The sequence below is a fragment of the Ascaphus truei genome, unplaced genomic scaffold (genome assembly GCF_040206685.1).
Source record: "Ascaphus truei isolate aAscTru1 unplaced genomic scaffold, aAscTru1.hap1 HAP1_SCAFFOLD_2415, whole genome shotgun sequence".
NCBI classification, from domain to species: domain Eukaryota; kingdom Metazoa; phylum Chordata; class Amphibia; order Anura; family Ascaphidae; genus Ascaphus; species Ascaphus truei.
In genome coordinates, this window is record NW_027455340.1 from 23818 (window position 1) to 35408 (window position 11591).

At 47.0% G+C, this 11591-nt stretch overlaps 1 protein-coding gene across 1 annotated transcript; it reads left to right on the forward strand.

Annotated features, from left to right (window-relative positions):
• Positions 1-217: 217 nt before the first annotated feature.
• Positions 218-10844, forward strand: LOC142479739 (neutral alpha-glucosidase C-like). The gene is made up of 3 exons (XM_075582619.1): positions 218-538; positions 6258-6361; positions 10122-10844. Exons 1-3 carry the CDS (start codon positions 489-491, stop codon positions 10238-10240), a joined length of 273 nt encoding a protein of 90 aa, XP_075438734.1. The 5' UTR covers positions 218-488; the 3' UTR covers positions 10241-10844.
• The last annotated feature ends 747 nt before the right edge of the window (positions 10845-11591 follow it).

Consider the following 11591-nt stretch of genomic DNA (forward strand, 5'->3'; position numbering starts at 1 on the left):
ACACCCAGAGAGGTAACACTGGCATACACATACACGCCCAGAGAGGTAATACCGGTATACACACACATGTCAAGTATTACCTCAAATTTTTTACTGGACTGTGTCCAAAACAGGACAGTCCGGTTCAATACTGGACACCTGGCAACCCTATTACACTGCCCAGGCATTGCTTTGCATGGTACATGTATGGTGTGTTGCAGACCCCTCTGGCAGAGAAGGGGTTAAATATCTTCTCTGTTTTAACCCCTTCATTGCCAGAAGGCCCTGCTGCACAGTACATTGATCTGTAGGACCGCGTACAGCACTGCCATACTAGAATACATTATCCTTATTCCATTAACCCAGTCACTGCCAGATGATTTTGCTATGTACAGGTTGGAGAGGTTCAGTGATTTTGGGGGTTCTGCTTGTCTCCCTGACTGCAGGGCTCTGCCGCGGGGGAGCTGTTTATAGATGACGGTCACTCGTTCCGGTACCTTCACGAGCACATGTTCAGCTACCGGAGGCTCACCTTCCACAAAAACCGTCTCTCCTCCCGGTAAGTGAGGAACTAGGAGAAGGGATTGCACAAACTCCTCCGGGCTTCTACCTTCTGCATCAGATTGGCTAACCCAGGGGGGGGGCTCAACTCCAGTCCTCAAGCCCCTCCAACAGGGTCAGGTTTTCAGGATCTCCCTGCTTCAGTACAGGTGGTTCAATCCGTCCCTGCTTCAGCACAGGGGGTTCAATCAGTCCCTGCTTCAGCACAGGTGGCTCAATCAGAGGCTCAGTCTTTGACCGAGCCACCTGTGCTGAAGCTGGGATATCCTGAAAACCTGACTTGTTGGGGAGGCTTGAGGATGCCTCTTAAAGCTGCAGTTCAAGTAATATCCTACATATGTGTTTTTTTTTTTTTTTAAATAAATCAGTTCTGTACTACAAGAAAATACTTGTAGCATTTTTTATTTTTTTTGGAAAAAATAAATACATTTAAAGACATTTTTAATGTATTCTAGTGTAACAAGCATTTTTGTTTCTATAGGAACCATTTAAAAAGTCACATTGTATTGTATTGTATGTCTTTATTTATATAGCGCCATTAATGTACATAGCGCTTCACAGTAGTAATACATGGGGTAATCAAATAAATAACAGATAATATAAATAACAGATCATGGGAATAAGTGCTTTAGACATAAAAGTAACATTTCGGAAGAGGAGTCCCTGCCCCGAGGAGCTTACAGTCTAATTGGTAGGTAGAACGTACAGAGACAGTAGGAGGGAGTTCTGGTAAGTGCGTCTGCAGGGGGCCAAGCTTTATGTATCGTGTTCAGAATATCCACAGTGCTATTCATATGCTTCTTTAAGCAAGTGTGTCTTAAGGTGGGTCTTAAAGGTGGATAGAGAGGGTGCTAGTCGGGTACTGAGGGGAAGGGCATTCCAGAGGTGTGGGGCAGAAAGTGAGAAAGGTTTAAGGCGGGAGAGGGCTTTAGATACAAAGGGGGTAGAAAGAAGACATCCTTGAGAAGAACGCAAGAGTCTGGATGGTGCATAACGAGAAATTAGGGCTGAGATGTAAGGAGGGGCAGAAGAGTGTAAAGCTTTAAAAGTGAGGAGAAGAATGGAATGTGAGATGCGTGATTTGATCGGAAGCCAGGAGAGGGATTTCATGAGATGAGATGCTGAGACAGATCTAGGAAAGAGTAGAGTGATTCTGGCAGCAGCGTTTAGGATAGATTGTAGGGGAGACAGGTGAGAGGCAGGAAGGCCGGACAGCAGGAGGTTACAGTAATCAAGACGGGAGAGAATGAGGGCCTGAGTCAGAGTTTTAGCAGTCGAGCAACAGAGGAAAGGGCATATCTTTGTTATATTGCGGAGGAAAAAGCGACAAGTTTTAGAAATGTTTTGAATGTGAGGGGCGAATGTGAGAGAGGAGTCGAGTGTGACCCCTAGACAGCGTGCTTGGGCTACTGGGTGAATGATTGTAGTTCCAACAGTAATGTGGAAGGAGGTAGTAGGGCCAGGTTTGGGAGGAAGTATGAGGAGCTCTGTTTTAGCCATGTTGAGTTTAAGGCGGCGGAGGGCCATCCAGGATGATATAGCAGAGAGACATTCAGAAACTTTGGTTTGTACAGCAGGTGTAAGGACAGGTGTTGAAAAGTATATTTGTGTGTCGTCGGCATAGAGGTGATAATTAAACCCAAAAGATGTTATTAGGTCACCTAGAGAGAGTGTGTACAGAGAAAAGAGAAGAGGTCCCAGGACAGAGCCCTGGGGTACCCCCACAGAGAGATCAATAGAGGAGGATGAGGTGTTAGCAGAAGAGACACTGAAAGTACGATGGGAGAGGTAGGATGAGATCCAGGATAGAGCTTTGTTCCGAATACCTAGAGTATGGAGAATGTGGAGAAGAGGGTGGTCCACTGTGTCAAATGCTGCAGAGAGGTCGAGTAATATGAGCAGAGTGTAATGACCTCTGTCTTTGGCAGCATGGAGGTCGTCAGTTATTTTAGTGAGGGCTGTTTCCGTGGAGTGAGCAGTGCGGAAGCCAGATTGTAGAGGGTCTAGGAGAGAATAGGTGTTGAGAAAATGGAGCAAGCGAGAGAATACAAGACGTTCAAGGAGTTTAGAGGCAAAAGGCAGGAGGGAGACAGGTCGATAGTTAGAAAGACAGGTAGGGTCAAGCTTGTTGTTCTTGAGTAATGGTATGACTGTTGCATGTTTGAAGGAGGATGGAAAGGTTCCAGAGCAGAGGGAGGAGTTAAAAATGTGTGTGAGCGTAGGGATTATAGTAGGAGCTAGAGGTTTTAGGAGATGGGAGGGAATGGGGTCAAGAGGGCAAGTGGTAGAGGGAGAGGAGGCGATCAACAGCGACACATCCTCCTCTGAGACAGTGGAAAAAGAGTTAAGGAAGGCAGGAGGAGAGTTAGGAAGAGGTGTAGGATGGGAGGAAGAAACAGAGGGGATGTTCTGCCGTATGGATTCCACCTTTTCCTTAAAATAGTCAGCAAAGTCCTGAGCGGAGATGGAGGAAGGAGAGGCAGCTGAGGGTGGTTTGAGTAGAGTATCAAAGACAGAGAACAGTCGGCGTGGGTTAGACTTGTGCATGTTGATTAGTGCAGAAAAATAGGCTTGTTTAGCTTGCGAGAGGGCAGAGTTGAAACAGGATAGCATAAATTTGTGAGACAGGCTTTGGCACACCCCTTTTGCCCTCTCTCTAGCAGTGCACCATTTGTAGCTAGTGCCTGCCTGGTCACATGATCTTCCACACACAACTTTGCATCCTGGGTAAACTTCTGCAGCACTAACAGTGACATAAAGAACCCCAAGCCGGATCTTCAGTGATAGATCACAGGAGACCGGATCGATTTGCAGCGTAGCTAATCCCTGGTCAGTGGGCAGGTTGTATTGATACACATATCGAATGGAATTTTTTATTTATTTTTAAAAGGCAGCTTGAACTGCAGCTTTAACCCGTTAACTGCTGGGGGGCCTGCAACTCACCTTTGTTGCAAACACGTTAGGGGGTTAATCAAAATCAGTGTGCAACTTGGGGCTAATATATTGAAGTCAATATAGAGTCACCCCCTTAATTGCTATTTAATTCTTTAGGGAAGGGGTTCTTAAATGTTATCCTACTGCGGGCAACTTCTGTGTTGTCATTTGGGGACCCACCTTCCTTATACTTGGCTCTGTTGATCCGCACATTTGTAGACACATACTGGACTTAAAAATCAGTGAAATAATTGACACTGACAGGGAGGTATAGAACAAAATTTGTCCAAGCGCATCAAAACGACAAATATGTGATAATATTTTTAAGTGATAATATATCAAAAATAGTGGTTAAACGTATACAATATTAATGTATAAAACCACAGATAAACAACTGCAGTTAACCAATCAAGGGCAACGTGTATCATAAAGCGTGTGTGAAAAAATGGATTGACAAAAAACACCCCAAATGCAAAATGTAATGATAAAATAGTGAAACTTCTCTTAAGAATGGAGGGTCTGCTGCTGTACTGAAGAGGCTGGGGTCAGGCTAACACCAGCTAGACAGAACAACAAAGAAGAAAGCGCAGGACCCTCAGAGTAGTAAATAAAAAGGATTGATTTATAAGCAAGGTAATATATGCACGTACAGAATAAAAGATATATATGGGCATGTAGGTATAATGACCAGTATAGGACAGACGCTCCCACAGCTGCTGCACGAGATCATCAAAGGCTTCCTCCTCAGATTGTAGTCTCCTAGGCACTGCTTGTCTCTGCGCTGGATACTACCTACTAACGGTGCAGTATCCAGATGGTGTATCTGGGAATAATCTGATGGCTCATTTCTAAGTGTCTTCTGGTTGGTCTCTCGGCCAACCAGATGTTGTAATACCTGATTGGCTGGCTTTGCCAGCCAATCAGAATTAAGGATCAAAAATAGATCTAAGTGTCTTCTTATTTATTTATTTATAAAATATTTTACCAGGAAGTAATACATTGGGAGTTACCTCTCGTTTTCAAGTATGTCCTGGGCACAGAGTAAAACAAATAATACATGGTTACAAATACAGTTACATAAATGAACAGGGTATACATTATATACAAGACATTGCGTGCACAGTTAAAGAAAATATATATTATGGGCGTATGAAACAGTTACAGACCAGATTAAAATGTGAGTCAGCCTTAGATTTGAAAGAACTTAAACTGGTGGTGGATGTAAGAGTCTCTGGTAGGTTGTTCCAGTTTAGGGGTGCACGGTAGGAGAAGGAGGAACGTCCGGATACTTTGTTGAGCCTTGGGACCGTGAACAGTCTTTTGGAGAATGATCTCAGATGATAGGTGCTGCATGTGGTAGGTGTGAGGAGCTTGTTCAGATAGCTGGGTAGCTTGCCCATGAAGAATTTAAAGGCAAGACAGGAAAGGTGAACTTTGCGCCTAGACTCTAGTGATGACCAATCTAGTTCTTTGAGCATTTCGCAGTGATGTGTGTTGTAGTTGCATTGGAGAACAAAACGACAAATTGAATTGTAGAGTGTGTCAAGTTTGCTAAGGTGGGTTTGAGGTGCCGAGCCATATACTATGTCTCCATAGTCAATAATTGGCATTAGCATCTGCTGTGCGATACGCTTTCTGACCAGGAGACTTAGGGAGGATTTGTTCCTGTAAAGTACCCCTAGTTTGGCATAGGTCTCGGTTGTCAGGGTATCAATGTGCATCCCGAATGTTAAGTGGGAGTCAAACCATAAGCCCAGGTATTTAAAACTAGTGACAGGGGTTAGGTTGGTGTTAGCGTTGGTTCTAATCAGGAGCTCAGTCACTGGAAGCTTTAAAAATTTAGTCTTGTCCCAAATACCATTGTTACAGTCTTGTCAGTGTTTAAAAACAGTTTGTTTTGGGAAATCCAGTTTTCGAGTCTCAAAAAGTCAGACTGAAGTATGTGTTGAAGGCTTCCTTACAAGCTGTGGGAAGATCATTAATGAACACTGAGAAGAGTAGGGGCCCCAGAACAGAGCCTTGCGGGACACCACAGGTGATATCCAGGGGGTTGGAGTTAGAGCCTGAGATGGACACATGTTGGGATCTTCCTGATAGGTAGGACTGAAACCAGTTTAAAGCATGCCAGAGCTCTGGAGTTTGTTAAGCAGGATAACATGATCAACAGTATCAAAAGCCTTTGCAAAATCTAGGAATACTGCACCAGTGAGTTGTCCCCGTTCCATTCCACACTGGATTTCATTGCAAACTTTTAGCAGGGTACATTTCAATCTGTCTGTGTCTGAATGAGAAGTTATAATCTGAATATTTGCAGGGAAATTTACTCCATTAGAAAACACGGATAGTCTGACCTTAAATACCTACATGCCCATATATATCTTTTATTCTGTACGTGCATATATTACCTTGCTTGTAAATCAATCATTTTTATTTACTACTCTGAGGGTCCTGCGCTTTCTTCTTTGTTTTACTGACAGGGAGGGCGGGGTGGGCACGGCGGAGGGTGGCGGGTGGGGATTCTGAATTTTTTCAGGCACAGTGTATATGGCAGCTTACGTCACACACCACAAATAACAGCAACAGATGTAGAAACGGCTGCATCCCCTTCATAGCACAGTATGTGTGACCGGTACATTCTCCATATGACCGCACCCTGCGTCCCATATAACCAATCGAAGCAAATGAGCAATGTTCGGACACACAATGAATGGAATGTATGGGATTCACAGCGATGGGACAGTTTGGGAGTTTTATTTGTACCCTGCGCCTCTCGTTTCGTGCAGTTCCGCGGACAGATCGGGTCAGTACCACGCAGAGTCCGTACTGGAGAAAGTGCTGATCATGGGGGTGAAGAAGCGACCTTGTGATGTCACTGCGCACACAGCAGGTATGATGTCACAGAGTGGCAGCATGCTGGCCTGACATTGGGCCATCTGATTTATACAAGGAAAGTTACTTATGATACATTTAAAAGCAGCAATCACGCACATTTATTTTTGGGCTATACCTGAACCAGGGGAGGGGGGGTTCCCTGTAGCTCATTGGGGTCCCCCAACATCCGGGGGCCGCCCTGGTTCAGGAGCAGCAGACCCGGCATTCTACTGGCAAGGATGGAATATTCAAAATGGCCGCAAGGTCAGGGAGTGCTATGGCAGCCAATAGAAAAGCAGTGACAGTGTGGTGCGGCTTCCTAATCGTGACACCGCTGCCACGACTGGCACAGAAAATGTACAAATATCTCCACACCCCGAAGGTCCCCAGGCTAGGGACCCCGATTCAGGCCCATTTAAAAAAAGCGTTTGCACAACTCGTTTCTAAACACACAGGCTTGGAGGTGCTAAGTGACCTCAAACAGAGGTCACAGGTGTGGGGAAAGGGATGGGTATCTTCAGGGGGTTTGTAGCCACTCAAAGTATGTAGCCACTCCCATCCATACATAGGACACCTCACCAGGGTGTGAGGGCAAACCTCCATGATTACTGCTGGCACCCCTGTAACTTACCAGGTTTACTGCCAGCAGGAGAGACAACTGCAGACCATTTTACAGCATGGCTACATTTATATTTAGAAGGGGGGTGCTAAAACAGATGGTCATGCCCTGAACTTTGGGTGTGGGAAGCTCAGAGGAAGCACCTCAGTGGTGCATCCATGGAACCGCCTCCCAGCAGGGGCGGTGGAGGCTAATACTGATAAGGAGTTTAAAGCTACGTGGGATAGGTACTTAATATAGAAAAAGCACAGAGCAGGCAGCAATATGAGGCCATGGGGATCATGTGTGAGACGTGTTAATGTACTGTTCTGTGTTCTTTTAGTCTGTAGTATGTTTTCATACCCTGCAACTGTACCTCTTTAGCCGGTACTGCACCTATTTTTGAAGTGAAACTTCTTTAGTGGCACCTATTCTGATGGAGTAAAACGGGAGAGTTGGGGGCGAAATGTGAAACGGAAGTGACGTCACGGCTCCCCCCCCTCCCCCCGCATCTACTGTGACCGCCGCCGGCGCCGCTCCTAACGGCCGCCGTTACCCCCACACGTCAGCTGCCATGGGTATAGCAAGATGGCTGCCGCAGAGCTTCCGGTGCTAGAGTGAAAGGTGTAGCAAGCGCGGGGATCTTAAATCACACTCAGTGAGCCACTGCTCAGCCTCTCTCCTCCCTCCCCTTCCCTGTGTCCCGCTGACTGAGCGCTGCCGGGGCCAGAGGAGAGGAGCCCAGGGATCATGGAGGGTAACCGGGAGGAAGCAGAGCAGTGTGTCGCTGACATGCTGAATTGCCGATGGACAGGGAGGGAGGAGGGAGGAGGAGATCGGACCTGGCAAAGATGTCCACATTAAAGGATATCAAAAGGAAGAATAGGCTGGGGAGAGGGACATCATATTGAAAACATCACAGTCCTAGTGATTCTGTCTGTTTTTCATGTACCAAGGATCCTGGATAGGTCCTTTTTGGGGTTTTGAGCAGCAGGAAGAGTTTCGGAAGTAGAGGGGACCTTTAAGTACTCTTTAAGGTTGTATTGTTCAATTACAAAGATTACATCACCCCATTAATATTCACTCCAAGGTAGCGCCCGGGCTTTTCTGTACATCACTGTGTGCAGCGAGTAGCAGGACAGGGCAGAAGTGGATGTGCACTCCCTGCCCTTGCAGCCAGCCGTTCAGTGCCTGTGTGTGTGTACAGTATGAATAAGGTACAGTCAGTGTCAAATGCTGCCGATGCTGCTTCTGATGGTGAGATATAGCTGCATGCAGCTCCTGGTGTTCTGTGCTCTCTGCTAATATGCACTGAAGGAACCATCCAGACTGGCATGAGCCTTCAGCAGAACAATTAAAGACTGTCAAAACAGGACACACTAAACACTGGAAATCTCAGTGCTAGTAAATACACAGGGTTAAGGAAATAGCAAGGTATCTGTATGACAAATCTCAACTGTCAACCCAAATGAAATATAACATTCTTCTGTGTACTGGAAATATCTGATCTATACAAAGTCAGCAATATATCAGATTGTAAAATGCAGTGGTCACAGTACTAATACAACCTCAGTGGTGCTGTGCTTGACTGCAAGAGAGAGCACAGTTATTTGAGCAAAGGACACTATAATAATGGTACTAATTTTACAAACATGGTGTATTCATGCAGAATATAAAGGGTGAGACTATTTGTAAAACACATCTCAGTCACACGCACACGCACAGTCACACGCACGCACAGTCACACGCACACACAGTCACACGCACCCGCACACTCACGCACACTCACAGTCACCCGCACACTCACAGTCACCCGCACACTCAGTCACACGCAGTCACACACACAGTCACCCGCACACTTACTCACCCGCACACTCAGTCACCCGCACACTCAGTCACCCGCACACTCACTCGCACTCACCCGCACACGCAGTCACCCGCACACGCAGTCACCCGCACACTCACCCGCAGTCACATGCCGTCGCAGTCACACGCAGTCGCAGTCACACTCAGTCACCCGCACACACGAGGAATTCACACTTAGTGCAAATAGCTAATACAGGGGATGTGTGCCGAGCACGCGCATTCTAAGTCAAATTTATTTGCGTTTTGTCAATGAAATTGTATTTTGATTTTTAATTAAAATATCACCAACACAAATACAATTTCTGTGACAAAAGTCAAAGAAGTTTCACTTACTATGCGCGTGCACAGCACACACAGCTTTTTTTTTGTTTAAATAAAACCGGGTGTGCATAACGCACCCGTCCATGTGTTTCACCTGCGGAGCGCTGCCTCTCACCTCGGAACCTGCAGCTAATCACAACGGTCTGAAGATCACAGACTCATTTGGTAACTGACCAGCAGGTTATTGGGAAGTTCTCACCACTTCTATTTGATGTGTATCTTTGTAATGATAAATAGCAGTGTTTTATCCCGGAAGTGATTTCTGCATAGAATACATGGCATGTATTACATTGGCCGCACAGGAGGTTCCTGGCTGCTGAAACACTCCTGTATCTCACAGTGACTGCGGAAGTAAAGTGTTCCTCAGAATGGTTTCAGTTTGCCTCCCAGTGGGCGTCAGGCGGGGTGCCCTGCTCGGTATCCCCCACTTTGGATTATTTTATATTAACTCTTCCTTTTAGTGCACTTTATTTTCTTTTACAGTGCACTTGTTAGGCTGAGATTATACTAGTGCGATGGCGCGCGCGCAACTGGCACAAATGGCATAATCCCTGTGCGGCCGCCCTTAGTGCGCGCGCACGATGGCGTGATCGCGTTTTGAAAAGACACTTTTTTCCCTTTTCAAGCGCGGCCATGCGACGTCAGTGTCACATGAGCAGTTCAGCCAATGCGTCACGAAACTGGTTCGCCCTCACCTGCCACGCCTCCCCAATCTCCTGCAGCTCAGTGCACACATCGCTGGGGCAAAAGGCGTGAGCGAGGCTATGCAGTCTGTCGCGCGCAAGTAAGCACTATAATCTGAGCCTTATTGGTTTCATTGTATTATTGTTTGTCTGGCTTTTCTTTGTTCTTACCAAGTAGAATTGCCGTTCAACTGACTGGCCAAACACCAGAACAAAATACACCTCTTTCTATGTGTCCTATGTTGGAGGGTCTGTGTTTCTAGTCTACCCACCAAAACCTGACTGGGCTTCTTATCCCCTTCATGTAGGAGCAGACGAGGAGAGCGTGCCATTCCGTTACAACCACAAGCTCGGTCTCCTGACCCTGGAGGGGCTCTCCTTTGGGGTGTCTGCAGACTGGGAGATTCACATCACAAACAGATCGTGACGATTCTGTTTTTAGCCTTTTTGTTTTTTACAGTAATTGAATTTCAGCCCCTTCATATATTCATTATTGACCTTTTCCTGGATGTGGCGCTTTTAATGAGACCTGAATGCATATTTTAATCAGAGAATTGTAGATTGAAATAAGCAGGAAGATCCTTTTGTCTTTGACGATCATTTATTTGCACTTTGTCACAAGCAGTTGTGTATTGATGCTCTGGCATGAAAGGGGTTTATGTCCTTATTCTGTGCACTGCATCCTATCACTATTCACATATCTTGGACAGGTCTGCAACCCTGCCTTTCACCATTAAAAGCTGTGTGAATAGTAGTGTATTTGCGTATAAGGGTTCCATATAAAAATGGATTTCGGACAAAAGGTGACACGTGTGCCCATTTACATGTAATTTCCCAGAATCCCTTGCTGCAGTGGGAGCACTGTATGCTGGGTGATAATGGTGAAAGGCAGGTTTGCATACCTGTCTAAGGCTAAGGTCCCGTTGCACGCGTCCGCACGGCTGGCTTGCTTGCCGGCGGCGCGTGCAACTCGCTGTACCGCGATCTGCGGTCTACAGGATACTTTTCTCGGAGCGGGGGGGGCATGGCCAAACGGGTCGGGGGGGGGGGGGGCGCGGCCATGACGTGAGGGGGCGCGGCCATGACGTGAGGGGCCGGAGCGGGAGGTGGGCGGGAGTGGGAGGATTGACAGGGAGGGGGGGCGTGGCTTGAGCGGAGGGACCCGCTACTCTTCCCCCACCTCCCTCCACGGGCTGCAGGTAAGTAAAAAAACACACACACGCAGACACACGCACACACACACACACACGCACGCACGCACACACACACACACACACACATACACAGACAGGCACTCAGGCACACACATACACACACACGCACACACACAGACAGGCACTCACGCTTTCACTCCACACTCCTCCCCGCTCCCCGAAGCCTCTCCTCCTCCCGCAGCCTCCCCTCCCCATTGGCTCACAGCCACACCACGTGACGCGTCAACGCTAGAAAACACCATTCTGTGGTGTCTCCTAGCGGCTGACGCGCCACAGCGTGTAATCAGCTGTGCAGCCAGTGGGGACCGGCTCGCAAGGATTCCCCTGCTGGTGGGGAACTCGCTACATTGCCGCCTGCGCCAACGAGCGCAGCGGGTCCCAGGCCTAAGACATGTGAATGTGCTCACAAGTGATAGTGGCTATATGCTAACGGTGGAGGTTTTTTGTTGCTTAAATTAATTATATATATATATATATATATGAGAAAAAGAAGAGAGCGCGCACGCCCGCTAGCGTAAAAAGGTACATTTAATGGTGGAAAAGGGAAGGAGGGGGAGGAAAATC

Coding starts and splice junctions, on each gene's coding strand:
- LOC142479739 (XM_075582619.1), top strand. CDS start 489: ATGTTCAGCTACCGGAGGCTCACCTTCCACAAAAACCGTCTCTCCTCC. Junction 539..6,257: donor AAAAACCGTCTCTCCTCCCG/GTAAGTGAGGAA, acceptor CGTTTCGTGCAG/TTCCGCGGACAGATCGGGTC. Junction 6,362..10,121: donor TGTCACTGCGCACACAGCAG/GTATGATGTCAC, acceptor CCCTTCATGTAG/GAGCAGACGAGGAGAGCGTG.